At 38.8% G+C, this 17,373-nt stretch overlaps 3 protein-coding genes and 2 long non-coding RNA genes across 10 annotated transcripts; 2 read left to right on the forward strand and 3 right to left on the reverse strand.

Annotated features, from left to right (window-relative positions):
• The first annotated feature begins 797 nt into the window (after positions 1–797).
• Positions 798–3,073, forward strand: LOC144209662 (uncharacterized). 2 transcript variants are annotated; one of them, XR_013329187.1, is made up of 6 exons: positions 798–1,104; positions 1,305–1,382; positions 2,306–2,364; positions 2,468–2,555; positions 2,714–2,826; positions 2,943–3,073. It is a non-coding gene; the product is annotated as an uncharacterized LOC144209662 (long non-coding RNA). The 2 variants fall into 2 exon arrangements; XR_013329186.1 differs by having other exon boundaries at positions 2,306–2,555.
• A 1,011-nt stretch (positions 3,074–4,084) lies between these two features.
• Positions 4,085–5,100, reverse strand: LOC144209748 (uncharacterized). Its single transcript, XR_013329225.1, has 3 exons — positions 5,020–5,100; positions 4,247–4,299; positions 4,085–4,159 (listed from the first exon to the last, which is right to left on the reverse strand). It is a non-coding gene; the product is annotated as an uncharacterized LOC144209748 (long non-coding RNA).
• Positions 5,101–5,607: 507 nt separating this feature from the next.
• Positions 5,608–11,460, reverse strand: garem (GRB2 associated, regulator of MAPK1). 3 transcript variants are annotated; one of them, XM_077736385.1, is made up of 7 exons: positions 11,108–11,460; positions 10,308–10,448; positions 10,096–10,226; positions 8,609–9,808; positions 8,367–8,521; positions 7,377–8,225; positions 5,608–6,931 (listed from the first exon to the last, which is right to left on the reverse strand). In XM_077736385.1, exons 1-6 carry the CDS (start codon positions 11,226–11,228, stop codon positions 7,397–7,399), a joined length of 2,577 nt encoding a protein of 858 aa, XP_077592511.1. In that variant the 5' UTR covers positions 11,229–11,460; the 3' UTR covers positions 5,608–6,931; positions 7,377–7,396. The 3 variants fall into 3 exon arrangements, with proteins under 3 accessions (XP_077592511.1, XP_077592512.1, XP_077592510.1); XM_077736386.1 differs by having other exon boundaries at positions 5,608–8,222; XM_077736384.1 differs by having other exon boundaries at positions 5,608–8,225.
• A 506-nt stretch (positions 11,461–11,966) lies between these two features.
• On the forward strand, positions 11,967–15,135 carry ncf2 (neutrophil cytosolic factor 2). 2 transcript variants are annotated; one of them, XM_077735768.1, is made up of 15 exons: positions 11,967–12,186; positions 12,395–12,477; positions 12,559–12,667; positions 12,747–12,881; positions 12,997–13,104; positions 13,191–13,250; positions 13,471–13,514; positions 13,592–13,733; positions 13,817–13,882; positions 13,958–14,012; positions 14,088–14,131; positions 14,196–14,344; positions 14,406–14,697; positions 14,772–14,875; positions 14,959–15,135. In XM_077735768.1, exons 1-13 carry the CDS (start codon positions 12,013–12,015, stop codon positions 14,656–14,658), a joined length of 1,422 nt encoding a protein of 473 aa, XP_077591894.1. In that variant the 5' UTR covers positions 11,967–12,012; the 3' UTR covers positions 14,659–14,697; positions 14,772–14,875; positions 14,959–15,135. The 2 variants fall into 2 exon arrangements, with proteins under 2 accessions (XP_077591894.1, XP_077591895.1); XM_077735769.1 differs by having other exon boundaries at positions 14,772–14,864.
• On the reverse strand, positions 13,897–17,339 carry dph2 (diphthamide biosynthesis 2). Of its 2 annotated transcripts, XM_077735766.1 has the most exons (8): positions 17,139–17,339; positions 16,855–17,033; positions 16,658–16,770; positions 16,300–16,520; positions 15,520–16,191; positions 15,165–15,344; positions 14,930–15,058; positions 13,897–14,846 (listed from the first exon to the last, which is right to left on the reverse strand). In XM_077735766.1, the coding sequence occupies exons 2-7, from the start codon at positions 17,002–17,004 to the stop codon at positions 14,937–14,939; spliced, it is 1,458 nt and encodes a 485-aa protein (XP_077591892.1). In that variant the 5' UTR covers positions 17,005–17,033; positions 17,139–17,339; the 3' UTR covers positions 13,897–14,846; positions 14,930–14,936. The 2 variants fall into 2 exon arrangements, with proteins under 2 accessions (XP_077591892.1, XP_077591891.1); XM_077735765.1 differs by having other exon boundaries at positions 13,897–15,058.
• Positions 17,340–17,373: the final 34 nt, after the last annotated feature.

Genomic DNA, 17,373 nt, shown 5'->3' on the forward strand with positions numbered 1-17,373 from the left:
CATATAGATCTATAAGGGTATTTTTCCTGTATAAATGGTCATTTTTGACTAACGATATATAACCCTTTTCTTAAAAAATGACTATGTATAGTAAGGTTCATCTCACCTCATTTTAGAACCACTTTTTCCTCACTAGGGTTGCAGGGGTGCTGGAGCAAATCCCAGCTGTCTCTGATAACCATGCACACTCACAATCATACCTAGGGGCAAGTTAGGGTGTCCAATCAGCCTACCATGCATGTCTTTGGAATGTGGGAGGAAACCCACGCAGGCCCCAGGAAGAACATGCAAACTCCACACAACGGGTCCAACCTGGATTTGAACCCAGGACCCCAGAGCTTTGAGGCTGACGTGCTAACCTCTTGCTCCATCGTGCCGCCCTGTATAATAAGTTTTTTTTCCTTTTAAAATAATAACAGTGTATAGTAAGGCATTTTTCTTTTAAAAATCGACTCAGTATAGTAGTACTTTAAAAAGACTAAGTATAATAAGGCTTTTTTCTTTAAAAAAGCTTAGTGCGGCTTTTTTTAATGTGTAAGTATAGTAAATGTTTTATTGGTCCATAAATATTTTTATGTTTGTGAATTTCCTGAAGCCATTTTTTGTAAAGTTCATCTTTTTTCATATTGACGCAGTGAAACCTCATAATTTTGATGATGTAAGTCGTGAGGGGGTGCTGTTTTTAACTGTTGGGAGCATTTTTTACAGTGTTTAAACGCGCTCCGACACGTGGAAGTCACAACGCCTGCGTCACTTCCGCCTTGAATGAAATTACCGTAATGCTTAGACTTAGCGGGCAAACACTTTTGAGCGTTCCTAAATCAAATGTATGAGGCTATTATTGATACCTTTAGAGCCATAAAATAGTTATTGAGGGTTAGATTGATTCCGACGTGTGCTCCATATTAGTCACGTAATTGTGAAAACTATATTTTTGTGTTCTATTTTCAATGGGCGTGACCGAGGTCAGCGTCCAATTAGCCGCTGCCATTATTTAAAATGGAGAATGAGGCAGTAGTCAGTACGGCAGTGGTCTGCACGGCAGCTCAGAAGTGACGATTTCCCGAAGAAAGACCTGACAACGTGCTTCCAGGACGATGCTGAGTATTCGATACGTTGTTATTTGGTCATCTCGAAGCACCGATTCTTATTTTAAGCGTTCGTTTTGATGGAAGCATGCTTCGTTGGTCTGATGTGGCCAAACGTGCATGCAGACATCAAAATGTTTGCTAACAATTTGACTACATCGCGGTACCTGATAGCTCTTAATATTTAATAAGAGATCATTCTATTGTGTGTTTCAGATCCTCAACGATGACGGACTGCTGGGAAACTTCGAGAATGTGGCCAAAACCACCGAAAAGGAGCAGCTTGTCAGCGAAGTGAGATTTTTAAATTTTAAATAGTTTGCTTTCTCGATCCGTGTAATATTTAAATATCAGCGTTCAGTATTCGCGGCTTTCCTAAACTAGCTTGATTTTTCAATTGACACGTTCCAATTTTGAATGAAAACGTACTTAAATGGCTGTGTATTTTTTAATAGCCAGAACCCGAGTGCATTAGTGCCCTCCTGTGGAGGTGTAAGGGATAACCTGTACACGAAAATTGACTAACAAACAACCCGATGGCTTGGTAGTGTGCGTATTTTTAATAGCCAGAACCCGTGCATCAGTGCCCTCCTGTGGAGGTTTAAGGGATAAGTTACACGAAAATTGACTAACCACCCGAACAAGAATATGTACTTATTTCCGCCCTTCATTTCCTTAAAGGAAGACCTCGGGGCTTAAACCTATCATTTGAGTTTTGACAAAACCTAAGTGAGAGACATTTATTTAACAAGTGCATGGGTCATTTTTGATTCTAGTTTAAACATATGTTAAAATAACACGTTTTCCCATTAGTGTAAGAAGAGGAAAAATAGAAGTGATAATGACTTTTTGGAATATTTAAGTCATAAAGTAATAGATTTAAAATTATTGTCTGAGGGTAATTTGTGCATTCAAATGGTTTAAAATAGCAATTTCATATAACATTATGGCCTTCCATTAGTGTTTGAAGACAAATGTAAGCAATGCTAACTTTTTGAAATATTTAATTCATAAAAATTAATGGATTTAAAACTCTTGACAGGGTAATTTGTGCATCCAAATGCTTTAAGAGCAATTACACATCACATTTTGGTGTTTTGTAGATTTTTAAAGCCACCAAAATTGATGTAGACTAAAAAGTAAAGGTGTTTCTGGTTATTTATTGTATTTCATGTCTTGTGAACTGAACTTATTCCTTTTGTATCTCATCTCTTTAGGATCCACCCAAGTTTGCAGTCTTTGGCACCAACATTCCCTCACTGGTCTCCAACCTGTTGTATGTTTTCCATATCTTCCACCACATTGTGAATCAAATGATCAATTACTGGGCAAGCTTTCAGGGAGCTTGTTCATGATCATTTGATTTTGATGTGTGGAAGAAATGGAAAATAAACTAAAGTTGGAGATTTCTGCTACAAAGACCCTTATCTTGGAGTCTCTACTTCTGCACCAGTTGAAGAACAAGCGGTATGTCTAATATCTCTTTTTTTATGGCTACTGTGATAGAAGATTCAACTTAACTCTTTTTGATCAAATTTTTATTGACCTAGACTAGGGTCTGGTTTCTTTTTTAACTGTTATTTTTGGTGTATGGGGCCTTTTTAATTTTTGTATTTGTTTTTCAGAATTTCAAGATGCTGGACAGATTTTTCATCCATTTAATTTTGGATGAACGCACTGAACTTTTTAAAATGCTGGAGGGCCCACCAGAACCTATCTCGAAAGCCCCAATTTTTGGGTAAGAAACCTTAATTTTTTTTGGTTAAAATTTTATTGACTTAGACTAGGTACTGATTTCTTTTTTAATTGTGTGACTATGTGTATTGGACCCTTTTAATTTTTTCTGTGTTTCAGGACGCTGGAGGGATTTTTCGTCCATTTAACTTTGGACGATCGCACTGCTCTTTTTAAAAATGCTGGAGGGCCCACCAGAACCTATCTCGAAAGCTGCTTTTTTTGTGGAAAAATAAAAGTTTTCAAGTGTATATCTATGTTCTATTCTTCATTTACCTAGCAAAAGAATGCAACAAGTGGGAAAAGTTAAAGTTTTTATTATCAGGAAAACATTTAGAAGTTGACATTACAAGTGTTGATTGATACATAAAGTAAAACTTTAAAAAGCAGAAAAACATGAAAATAATCTTAACTTGAATAAAAAATAAAACATGCTTATAAATAACTGAGCAAAAAACATAGCTAGTAAACACTTGGTAAAAAAAATAATGAAAGAAAACACTGGCTAAAATACACTTAATATAAAAAAATCCTGAAAGAAAACACAAAAATGGATTAGTAAATACTTAATAAAATTTGGCTTGGGCTAGAAAACAGTAAAAAAAATACTGGAATTAAAATGGATAAAAAAACAGTAAAATTTTGCTTAGTATAGAAAACACAATGGCTAAAAAACTTAGTATAAAAAAATCCTGAAAGAAAACACAAAAATGGATTAGAAAATACTTAGTATAATTTGGCTTGGGCTAGAAAACACTTAGTATAAAAAATATTGGAATTAAAATGGATAAAAAAACAATTAGTAAAAGTTTGCTTAGTATAGAAAATACTGAAAGAAAACAAAAATGAATATAACTTTGGGAAAAGAAAATGGATTAGAAAATACTTAGTATAATTTTGCTTGGGCTAGAAAACACTGGAATGAAAATCAATAAAAAACACTTAGTACAATTTTGCTTAGTATAGAAAATACCGAAAGAAAACAATAACGAATATAACTTTGGGAAAAGAAAATGGATAAAAAACACTTAGAGAAATTTGACTTAGAATAGAAAATGAATGAAAAAACCCTTGGTAGAATTTAACTTGGGTAGATGAATAGATTCCACTTGGTGGAATATGACTTAGGATAACACTTAGAAAATGAATGGATAAAATACACTGAGTTTGACTTAGGAAGTTTTTTTTAAAACATTAAATGTTTGACTAAAATAATGTACCTTCAAGCTGGGGATAACAACTCAGTGAAATGTTACACAGGATTATATTGTCTTAAGCTTTTATTTTTTAAGTGCAGAGATGAGGAAACTTGCAAGGAAGATCACTTGGACACAGGCCTGTTGAGTTAAAAAAAAAAAAAAAGCAAAAGTTATCATATATATAGAGAGAGACAGGTGTATTTTTTTTTTTTAAAATAGTTTTACCTTGATGTGGCCCAGTTTCCTCAAGTGTGACTGTTGTGGGCACGAAGGAAGAGCTGAATCATTGTGCAATAAAAAAAAAAGAAGAAGCAAATGTTATCATATAGACAGAGACAACAGCTAGGATTAGATAGATGTTTTTTGGAACTAGATTTATCTTGATTTAAGCTATTTGGAAACTGCCCAACAATTAATGCAGTAAAGAGACCCCTTTCAAGCTATAGTATGGAAATAAATTAATGAGTGCTGCATACTATTTTCCCCTTTCCAGACAAGGTGATTAAAGCTAGGAGAACCTTAGCTTAACAATTATTCTATAAATGTTTTTCTGTTGTTGTGAAAACCGAAGCATTACAAATTGGAAACAGTAGTTTAGCAATCACCGTGAAAACTATCACTACATAAAACACATCAGGAAAAACAAACATTTCAGATGTCATTTCTAAGTGAGCCTTTACCCATTAAACGGTCCGTTGGTACCTCGGCTTTGTTTGAATAATTTCAAAAGACACACGACTACACAAATCAATAATGGAGAAAAAAAACGGGGATACATACTTTTTAAATCAAATGGCAAGCTTCGAAGTGACGCTAATGCTAAGCTAGCTAGCTAGTCCCGAGGGGAAAAGCAGCTCAAACGTAAATTGCAGACGTTGTGTTCAACCTGGCATTAAACTAACAGATTTGTTGGCGTTTCAGCTACATTAATTCCTAAAAATATATCCTGATAACGTGATAAAAATGCACTTAGGGCAGTAAATTGCTTGACGCCTTACCTCGCGGTGCTAGTCGTCGTCCATCGGCAGAGAAAACGCCATTCCAAAAGAGCAAACCACAGCGCATGTGCGTAATTTACGCACTTGCGTCAGCAATAGGCGTAACCACGCCCAATTGTTTCGCCATGTTGAATGTGGAAAAGAGGGGAGCTTGCTTACCGTGCTCCACCATTTGATTTGTCCTCCTAATTATGTTTATCTATGTTATGAAGATGACGTAGAATGCTATCTAACGCATCCTTAAACTCAGAGGGTTGCCATAGTAACTGTAGCATCCCTCTTTGAATGAATGAACTATAGTAGTGTTCATTTATTCATTAATTCATTTTCTGAACCACTTTATCCTTACTAGGGTCACGGGGGGTGCTGGAGCCTATATATTAATAATGACTATTTATATTAAGTTTTTTCATAAAAATGACTGTAATACATATTTCAAAATGATGGAGCCAATTTTTAATTGTTTTGGTTTTTCCTTCAAGTAATGACTTTGTACGTAGAGAAGACATTGGAAAATGTATTAATATCCTCAACATCCATCATAAGGACCTGAATTATTATAAGAATAGGGACACTGAGGGAAACAAAGGAAGTTACCTGGTTTATTATTTATCCTTAATACCTTCACGTGACTCAAGCAGCTTACTAAAATTTCTCCTTATTTTACAAATGTGTTGCTGCAGAACCCATAATTCGAACCAAGTTACATACAATGGAAATAAAACCAGTATTACAACAAACAAACAAAAAAAACAAGCTTTTTAGATTAAAAATATTTTGCATTAGTAATCAAAAATACATCTGCATATTAGAAAAGTCAAAAGGCATGTAACACTTGAGGGGAAACAAATAACCAATATTCTGTAGATGTTCATGAGGCACCTTCATACATTATGGGGTTATTAGTACAAAGCTGCATAGTATAATTTCTATTAATAAAATAACTCTTAATTGAACCAATAGCAATCCTTATTTCATCAGAGCAGCACCGTTGCATGCAGGGAAAAAAAACAGGAGGAATGCGATGACCACACAGAAAATGGAATTTAAAAAAAAAAAAAAAAAACATTAATACATTTGACAGAAAATCCCATTACAAGATTATGATTTAAAGGCATTCGTGAAATATAAAGTCACGATTACAGAAAAATAAAGTAATTCTTTGAGTTTTTAATAGTTGTTTGAATTAATGGTCAAGTTCCCCATCCTAAAAAGCTTGTAAAAAAATTATAATAATATTAATAAGTGTTGAGACTGTTCATTATAGAACATTAAAAACAAGGACAATCATGTATCGTTTTAATTGGTAGAAGAAAAAAAAAACTTGAAGTGCATTCTGTCTTCGGATTATCTAGCTTTACTTAGACGTTCTTAATTGAACTGTAACGGCAATAAAAGTGCAAGAGCCATACTTTTCTTGTGGTAGTCCAAGTAAGGCGTGAGTTACTAGAATAAAAAGGCACAATAAGATGGCAGTGTGGGCGAAAACCTGCTTAACTTGATTAAAAGCCATCTGGATTTGAAATTACTACTCTTGGTTAGCTTATTTATGACAGTTGGAAAAACAAAAATGCTCTCAAAATTAGGTTTCAAGGATCACGAGAAGTGAAAAAAAATAGAATTGTATGCATAGGACAAAGGGCAAAACTAGCAATATAAAAAAAAAACATCATGCATCTGGTGGGGCATCACAAATCAGATTTCATAATAGTTTTACGTGTTGTTTTGTATGACCTTAATATTAATGATCATTTCGCTTGGCCTGTTTGTTGTTTGGCATTGTATGTTAGCATTATCCGAATCGACTTGCACTGAAAATTTGGGAAAATATTAAATTCTAGGTGTCAGTTTTCCCCACAAACCTTGACTGGGGGATGCCATCTGCTTCAAGTAAACATGATTTGAATATGATCTGAAAAATGCAAATGATGGTGATTAGGATTGGAGAAAGCCTAAGAAGTGGGTTAAAAGTGGTTGGAAATTAACAGTGGATATAGTACTACAGCAAAATAAAACTAATAATATACTTGGGATATAAAATTGGTTAGGATGGTAAAAACATGGAACCGTGGGATCAATGAATTGTACCTAGTTAACTCCAAAAATCTACCAAAACAAAGCAATTCCATCTCATTTGGTTTGGTTAGCAGATATCCTTGATCCCTGTATCAGTTTGCTTTGTTTACTTATGGGGATAACGCAAAAAAACGCCCAAAAAGTGCTAAATGATTTCATCCGGTTCCAAAAGCCATCACAGATTTAAATGGTAATAAGATGGAAAAATCCCCCCCAGCCACCCACAATGTGGTAACTGGGGTTCCATTATGGCTGAAGGTTGAATAGCATATTAAGTTTACCCAAAAGTCTTCCTCCATCATCATATCTTGGGTCTCCATCCATTGATGAACTGCATCAGTTTCTTCACTTGCAGTTTGCTCAGTTTGAAGTCCTCGGAGAGAATCTCTTCAGTGAGCTGCAGTAACAGGTTCCCATCGATCTTCTCCGATATAAAGAGCGACGCGATGTCGTCGGGCAGGCCGATAAATCGTAACGATTTGGACACTTCTTCTATCGAAAGTCCGGCCAAACAGGGCGGGGGCTGCCATTGGGTGGAGAGAGACCCCACAGTCAAGCCAAGAGTTTCCGAGTTCGAGACTGAGCTCGGATCTGGCGTTAAGTCTTCCTGCTTTGAAACGACGCAGGGAGTCGAAGAGTCCCGTTGACCGTCAGTACCCGATCCAGATGCGGATTCTAAACTCTTCTTTAAGCTGGTTGACTTTGCTGTTCTGGGCGGCAAGATGGGGCAAGAAAGGCTCTGCTTGGTTACGCCTTGGTCAATCTGTTTGTACATATCTGAATTGTAGCTACAAGATTTGGTGCAGGTCAGAGACTCATCGCGCAACCTGAGAGTCACGCCACCGGACGCGCACTCTCGGCCGTCAAAGTCGACCAGGCTGCAAGTTTTGGGGTTGTTCACGGACCTATTTCTTGGGTAACTATAGTAACTGCGGGAACCGGCGGGCCCAAAGTCGTCCAAAGCGATACCATCTCCGCCGCTGAAGTTGTTGGGCCAAGACAACCTGGAGGACATCCCATGGGACGGCGAACTTAGCATAGCGCCGCTGGCGGGACGGGGCCACTTGCACGGGTAGCAAACACTGCTTTTCTCTGGCAGATCAGAAGCCTCTTGTTCGCAAGTGCCGCTACTGATCGGGAAGGAAACAAGAGAAGTTCATCACATTGTTTAGAAATACTCAAATTCAGTTCATCTGTGAAGGATATGATTTCTAACCCTAAATTTTGCCCCAAACCCAACATGTTTTCATTATCAGACCAAGACTTCTTACATGCTGTGGAGGCCAGATGAGTAGTAAGAGAGCGTTGGACTTGGCGAGCGTGTCTCTTGCTGCCGAGGCTTGGACAACATCGGTACTGGCGGCATCTGTTTCAAACTACGTGGCGGAATCGGCGGGGCGTTCAGCAAGCGGCATTCTTCTTTGACCTGGAAAGGGACAGCGCAGCTTAAGAAAACTGGCAGTATACTGAGCCTATAATGTTTTGACAGATTAGTTATAGAGGTAAAACTCACAGCTTCCGATTTGGGCGGTACTGGTGGTGGCATGAGAGATACGTCAGGGGCGCTAGCTATTCCGAGAGGACACGAAACTGGGCAGGATGGCGTGGAGGTTGTCAACGTAGTAGCGCAACCATTGTTGAGACCTTCGACACACTCAGTTGAAGACATTGGCATCTGGCTTCTCAGGTGGTCCAACCACAACTCCTCGTAGGGAACATCGGATTTGGTGAGGGGGGCCTGCTTATTGGGGCACTCTAACATTTCTACGGAAAAGTTTTCGTTTTGCGGCGAGTCTGTCGGAATGCTGTCGGATGGCAGGAGAGCCCAATCGGCGCAGAGACTGGGGCATCCCTGCAAGTTCACCTCGCTGTTACCGTGCAGGTTGCTACCGTAAACGCACATGGAGCGTCGATGGAAGGATTGCGTGAGTTCGTCTCGAACGAACGTTAAAGAACTGGGGATCTGCATGCTGTTGGGACACCCGTTGGTTGTACCTCCAGCGCAGCAGATGCCGTTCCCGCTGCTCAGCTTCTTCGGGCTCTTGCCTTCATCATTCCAGTCCGTCCGCACGTCTCGGACGGCACGGGAGTAGTCGTCGATATCGAACTGCTCCTGACAGAAGGCAAACCAACGATGGACCATGGTCTCCAGCCACAACTCGCCTTGGAGCAGTTGCTCTGGGACGATGAATCGAGGCAGAGCAACGTGGAAAGGAAAATGGATGGGGATGATCTTGTTGCTTCTCAGGACGCAACACACGACAACCGTCTTGGTCTGAATGTTGACCAGCTTGTAGCGGTGACCCTCACGGATGAGGTGGAGGTCGTGCTGATTGCGTGGAGGACCGCTGGGGACTGTTACGTTAACTGGCAAACGCGTTTTCTCCACTATGTTCCGGATGGTGTGCTCGCCGTCCTGCATTTGAAGCTCCAGCGGACTACACGTGCTGAAGCGTCCTTTACACTGGAAGGGTAAGCTAATGCTCTCATTGGTGCGGTGGTTCATGCAGATCAAGCAGGGCATCTTGCCTCGACCCATCTTACCAATGGAGTTCAGTTTACCAATCTTCCTAAAAATGTTGTTCAAGCGGGATTTTTCTTTGGAGGTTTTGGCGTAAAGAATCTCAGCTTGACCCATTAATGTCAGCTCATCGCCAGTGCTTAGTGTTATATTGTAAACTTCAGTGTCTTCGTTGCATTCCCCTGAAGCCACCTATCAGAGATGACAGAGTCTAAGAATTACAATTTCTAGAGTCTAAGAATTACAATTTCTTTTTTTCCAAGTTTTTTTTCGCTTTTGCTTGGTTATATCAGCCAAAAATGATCATTTCAGCATTGTCACTGTTTGATTGTGTGAGTTAATTCAGTTTTGTCTGTTTCTTTTCTACACTCAGTGAGTGTCATCAGTCAATATCAATAGTATCTAACTCTTCAATCAATCAAATCATTTCTGAAGCAATTGAGAACAATCAGATACCCCGTAAAAAATATGAGCCATACCTTAACATTGAAGGTGATTTCCTCCATGACGTAAACCCTTTCAGGAAATGCTTTGGCTACCTCTTCTACACTGTTAAAGTATTGCACCGGTTCTTTGACATCTCGGTCCTGTTCCAGCAGCTTAAACTGACCTGTAGTGGGAGAAGAAAAAAAAATCAATTTACACTTGTAAACAAGAGTTTTTATTCCACCCACAAGGAATGAAATGTTACCTTCGTAGTGAACAGGGATTTCTATTTTAGGTCCAATCACATAGTGTCCTTCCTCAAGACTGTGCGCAGTTATAGTTGTCCATTGACGACAGGAATGAATCAGGAGGTAGTCATTGTCTCGAAGCCCTTCGACCAGCTGGCCTGAAATAGGGAAAACAAATAAGTGATTGACACGTTGTTCAAGAATATAGAATAACATGTGGGGGTGCGGGAGCCGATCCAGGCCAACAACAATACCAATCGCAGTCAAAACTAGTCATGTGGCATGCAAATCTGCCTGTTCTTTAGACTTCCTACTTAAATTGAGTTGGAAAAGTATTTCTCAAGAAGTTTGAGGAATGTAAAACAATCACTTGATTTCAAAATAGGTACTGTATTGCATCATTTGGAGATAAATGATGAATTGATGTAGATAATCTAACAATAGCTAAGGTTTAATCATTGCGATTGCGATATTACAATGTTCTAATGAAAGTCATAGTTGGGCACTTTGTCATTTCTTTAGATTTTGGGAATATTTGCCATGTCTGGGCAAATAAAATGTGCGCCAAGTCAATGTTGCAAGTCTGCAGCTGTCATCAACAGTCAATATTGAGATCCACATTGTGTGCATTATGATACATCAATAACGCCTTATTTGGGGGGCAAAACGTACTACAATCATTATAAATCAAACAGACAAGTTAAATCTTTAAACAACACGTGTAGCCGGTTTGGAAAGGCAGAAACAACTCGTAGTTAGTAGCAAGTGGAAGATAAGTTAGCTTTGAATAGTTTGGGGCGTCTAAAATGTGACTCACCATTGTCCAGCCTGGCGATTTGAGGCAACCTATAAGCACTGACAAACTGATCTAATGGCAAAGCTGTGGTACTCCAAGTAACATCTTTTAAATTGTTGTACAACATAGTTCCAAGGTCCATCTTGTTAGCTTATATTGGCCCACACAGGGGCTAGCTAGTTAGGTGTAAACACGGTTACAAGAAGATACACCTCGCAAAACAAGCCAAGGAATGCGTCGAAACTCCCTTTACGGCTTTGTACTTGGCCCGATGCCTCTTAATTTTTGTATAATATTGCAGATCCATTTCTTTAAGTGCCATTAAAATCCGTAATCTAATAATGAAGGAGAGCCATGTTTGTAGAGCTAGTTCAATAACAGGAAATACATGTTCCTTTTTCAAAATAAGACAATTAATAATTATAAATCAAGGTTCGATTTATGGTAAATCATTTCATGTGTTTTTGAGTTAAAATGTGATTGACATTGTTCCTATTACAAGAGGCAAATGTCAACAAGTCTTAAAGTGTCAACATATACACACACATTTATCCATCCATACCATAACAAAAGATGTGTTAAAGGGCCAGTAGACTTCAGAACTGTGAGCCAAAGTGCATGAGGCATCACTTAAACATTTTAAGCATAGAAGAGATAACTAATGAGCTAAATGAATAATCAAATTAATAACACTGGATAGATGGAAAGGATGTAAATATTGGCATTTATATCCCATAACATAATAATGCCGTTATAGGTCCACTGGTGATATCTACAATTAAGGAAGAAAAGTGATGGTGCAGTCTTATGTGTCAACAATTCATGTCATCACTTCCTAATCTTGGTTGTATAAATCAAAAGGACTTCAGCTTCCTTTTTTTTTTTGCTGGTATCACACACAGTGAAGTCCTAACTAACCAGCGACAATGTCTTTTTTGGATACTCTTCGTCAATGGGACGACGCTGTAACGTGTGTGGACAGAAAGAATTTGGCTGAAGCACTCAGGATGTTCTTATCCATCCAAGAACCGAACTCTAAAATTTGTTTTAACATAGGCTGTCTCCAGCTTTTGAACCAAAACTTGGATGCTGCAGAAAAGGTAGTATGGCCTTGTATTTTTTTTTATATTAAAACCATTGAATTTCTGGTATTTGATTGAGGAGAAAATAGGGAATAATGATAATAAAAATATTGACTATAATGTGATATTCTGTAGCCTGTAAGTGCAAGTCACTGAAAAAGAAGAAGTAGGACATACCGTTTCTGGTTTTTCTCACTTTAGGAAGTGAAATGGTTTGTGTTTTTAGGCCTTTGACGGCAGCATCTGCAAGGATGAACATCTGGCTGTGGCCTTCTTCCAAAGAGGAATTACCTTTTATAAAAAACAGAGGCAAGACTTATGTTATTACATCATTAACAACTACAAGTTGCTTTCTATGGTCATTTTTCAAGTGACTATTTTTCATTTAAGGTACGAGGAGAGTGTCAGTGATTTCCAACTGGCCCACAAGGCTCTGAGAGGCAACCAGCTGATAGATTACAAAGTGCTTGGTCTCCGATACAAGTTATACGCATGTGAGGTATGACAGTGTTATTCATTTAGTCTAAAAAAATACACTGAATAAATGTACCTTTTGCCATTTTGGATCTTAAACAAAGGTTCTACACAACATGGCTTTGGCAGAGGCTCACATGGGTCAATGGGAAAAAGCCCAGAAGAACCTGGTTAAGGCTCTCGAGTACAAGACAGATACAAAGATCTCAGTCCTTGACAGGGCTATGCAGTCTATCCTGGTCTGTTCTGATCTAGATCTTTTGATTCCTGTTTTAATGACATGTACCAATGCAAAATGTACATTGAGATTTTTTTCCTTACCTTTGGTGAATGTTTCTTTGATATGAATTCCAGAAACAGAAAGTTTATAAAGCAGTCGAGTTCCCGGCCACGGTGCTGTTTCGACCAAATAAGCATTATGTTGCTGAACTGGAGAAGAAGGATTACTTGGGAAAAGCCAAGGTTGCGCACATATGCATTTATCAATAGTACAACAACAACAACAAAAGAATACATCAAACCTGTACGTTTCTTCAAAATCTTTTTAGGTGGTTGCATCTGTTGTTCCTCGGGATCACTTCTCTGGATTTGCCCCTTTAAAGCCACAGGTAATGTAATGTAATGAGCTTTTTCTTAGGTACTTTATTTGAGAAAAACCCTTGAAATTGCATTAATTGACAACATTATCTACTCAAAATTTTCATCTACCATATGTATGTAACAAAACACTTTCATTCCTTCAAATGACATCAGGAACTTTTCTTCAGGTTAGGGTCTGGAATTAAATTTGGATGTTTTGACTAAGTTTTGCATATGTTTCAACCACAGGTTGAACAGGAACCGTCAGGTCCTAAGGAGCCCGAGGTTCTGAGGTAAAGTTGTGAAAACAATGACTTGAGTTCATATGAAAATGAATGTTTACAATACATTACTCACTACTACTCTTAAGGGCTTTGGAAGGAGACCCTCACATTGTGCGCTACGAGTTTATTCCCGAGACAAGCGATGAGCTGGCAGTTGTGCCTGGCAACATTGTGTTTGTTCTCCAGAAGGGTTCAGACAATTGGGCCTCCGTCATTTTTAACGGAAGAGTAAGGACTGCTTACCAATTCTTGAATAATAGTCTCTGCATTTGTATTTAGATCCTCACATTTGAAGTATGATTTCTTAACAGAAGGGACTTGTTCCTTACAATTACCTGGAACACCTGGAAATGTCCTTGGATACTAAGCGGAAGAATGTAAGAAACTCATGTCGTGGGCAAAAACATTTTTATTGAAAGCTATAATTCTTTTTAATGCTTATTGGCAAACAGGAATTATCAGGACCTCCGAGTCGAGAACCCCCGACAAGGCCGCAGAGGAAACAAGGTTTTCGTGAATTATTCTAACAATTTGGAAATTTGGTGGAAGATAATAGTTTGTGAATGCCATTTTTTTTTAAAGGTCTTAACCGTGTAGACACAAGTAATGGAGATTTTCAGCAGAAGGTATGAACACTATCATAAGAAAAGAAGAAAGTGTATTTGAATAATTATTTTGATTGGTTTTCAGGACGCCTGGCCTATTGACAATTCCTGCATTGTCAAAGTACGTTACACGTTCAACTTTGCATTGTCTCTAAAAAACGGCTCCACTTACTCGACCCTCATTGAAAAGATCAGCAAAAAACTGAACGTCTCCACCTTTTCAGTCACATTAAGGTAAGATAAAATAATATACATTTCCATAATTAAGCGCTGAACAAATTTACATTCAACCAAGGTTGACATCAGATCCAGCAAGTGTCTTGAATGAGGACACAGACATGAAGACTGTTTGGGGTCGTGCTCAAAACCAGCACCTCACATTATGGTGTTATACCAAAGAAGTGAGTCCAACAAAATTAAAATACTCCCAAGAATACATACCAAATGACCACATGCTCTGCTTTAGCAAACAAGAGTACAACAACAACAAGACGAGGTTGTTTATGTGGCACTTCACTCCTACGAGTCATCAAATCCTGAAGATCTAAATTTTAATCAAGGAGATCAAATCACTCTCATCAGTAAAAGTGAGCAACCAGCCCTTTTTGAACACATTTTTTCTTAATAACTCAATCATGATGCCCCCAATTTTCCCCTACAGTTAACCAAGACTGGTTGGAAGGACGTTCTAATGGAAACACTGGCATCTTTCCTGTATCCTTTGTGGAGGAGGTTCCTGTGAATAACCAGTGATGTATGCAAATTGTAATGCACAACTCACTCACCTCAAAAGTGTCAAATAAGTCAATATTAGCTAACTTTTCCACTATCCTCCTTCTTCTTCATAGGCAATAGCGATACCTTTCCTGCCCTCCACAGCTTTCCGGACAGGGGTCTCTCCCAACTTTTCCTCCAAGCCACGCCAGCTTCGAGTTGCCAGAAACGATGCTGAAAGACAGTGTTGATGCTTGAGTGTGTTTTGACTTTGTACTGCATTTTTAGGACAATAAACAAGTGAAATTCTGCTCTTTGGGTGGCTATAAATGACACATACCAGCAGAGTTGGTGTTGGCTACGGTCAGATTTGGGTTTCTTAAGACAAGTGAAGAACTGTTTGAGCTCTCTTCGGGATCGCAGTCAAGTTTGTAGCTCCTCATTGCTCCGGTGATTAAAGACACGTCTGTTTCGTCACATTCTTTGAGCTCCTTTGGCAGGGGTACGTAATCTTTTCCACCTAAAAAGACAAAAGAAGCTAAGTTTATCTAAAAATATATATAATAATAAATATATAATTAAAGTCTTATCTTGAAACCCCATAAGAAGCACCTAGTTTCACTAAAACGTCAAATAAATGAAATGGCAGCTAAAAGCTTACCCAAAACTGAAAAGCTGCAGAAAAATAGACTAACCTGGCAAAAGATGTCTAAAGTCAGTGACATATTGCGCGGACCACTCCCTATTTCTGTTGCAGGCCACTTCCATCTCGAAAGGCGTTACCACAGGTCGATAAAACTCACTGGAGTCCAGCAGTAAGTTCTCAGGACACGAAATCAAAACAAAAATGTCAATTTCGAGAAAGTTGGCAAGCTTGGGCACATTGAGCTTCCCCATGGCAAACACATAACTCTTCTTGCCCGCATTCCGGATAGCGTCTTTCAGCTGCCGGATTATAGCCAGGTAGTTTGCCACGCCAAGAGTGCCCACCAAAATGCCCACTACATTGGCATCCTTTGCCCTTTCAATAGCATAGAAGCGCTTCATCAGCACACGGTTGATCCCGGCAGACTCTTTCCTCCCGGTAGATGTCTCTGGGTCAAAAGACGAGAAGGAACAACGATTCCACGTCATCATGAAGTTACGCAAAGTTGCTCCATCTTGGCCCACATAGAACATGTGATAATCTTCAATGCTCAGTCCACTTTTCAAGGACAACTGTCTTCCGAAGTGAATACGTGGCTCATCTTGGTCCTCATCACTGTCTTTTTTACGCCGACCGTGGCTGTAGCAATGCTCGCCTTCCACAACAAGTTGTGAACAAACAACATTTGGATAGTCTTCACAAAGTAGTGATGCAAGATTATCTAAGGGGAAAAAAGAGGAGTTAATAGCGAGCTAAATTTTTTCCTGATTCATTCTTAAGACTTTGGCCCAAAAGTGTGAAACATTGTGACATAAATGTTTATGCTTACCAATAGCGTGTGCGTATCTAACGTCATAGAGAATGAGGATATGGGCCTGTGGGTCAGTGTGCATTTCTCTGAAGGCCGAATTGCATTTGTCAACATCAATGCTGGCGATCTCGAAGACATACATTAGGGGCAGCCGTTTGGACGGACTCAAGCAGGCGCGACCGTAGTGGACCAGGCAGTCGGCGCCAACGTGCTCTGCTGCCACCTCATCCACGCAGCAACTGACCAAAACAATTACAAACAACATGAGATACATACACTGCTTGAAATCATACAGTTCATTATTGCACAGGATGACATCCAAAATAAAATATACTACAAAAATACAAAGAGCACCCCAAATAACTAAAGAATTTACCTTCCATATGATGTGTCCGCTAGAATAAATAACTTTGCCTGAGTAATTCTTTCTATCTCAGCTGCCACTGCAGAGGAATCATGCAGAAGTTCATCAGGAAACTGCAGAGCAACCTTGAATAAATGAATATATTATATTAATATATTAATCCTAATTTCAAGTATTGTTGCAACATTAGGGCAGATGTCAAAGAGTACCTTCTTGAAGTCATTTTGACGGACAAAATCGCAGGTTTTTTGGATTTGATAGAATTCATCAAGCTTTTCCAGAGGTATGCTTCTCTTATTTTGGACGTCCACTTGACGGTGTATTGCAATTTCCGAGCTGCTACTGAACGCATCAGCCATGACTGCAGTAAATAACACTAGCACGGGATCTGTAAACATAACAATCACGCCATCAAATTAGGGTTATAACATACACCATCTTATTTGGTGTTTAGTGGTTTTGCTGTTTAAAAATAATGTTGGCAATTACTCACGTCCCGTTTATCTTGAAGCCTGATCACTTACTCCATGTCGCCAGTTGTCGTGTGAAAAAAAACATAAATAATTACTACTAACATACACTATTATGAAAGTTACTTTTATGTGTAAAATGACAATCAAGTGGTATTAAGTGCGCCAGAAAAAAATTGAGTGTCATATGCACATGTTGTAACACATCAGATTTTTCCGGGAATGCTTTCACCTCCGGTTCAAAAACATTTCAAAACA

This window comes from Stigmatopora nigra, chromosome 16, assembly GCF_051989575.1.
Source record: "Stigmatopora nigra isolate UIUO_SnigA chromosome 16, RoL_Snig_1.1, whole genome shotgun sequence".
NCBI classification, from domain to species: Eukaryota; Metazoa; Chordata; class Actinopteri; order Syngnathiformes; family Syngnathidae; genus Stigmatopora; species Stigmatopora nigra.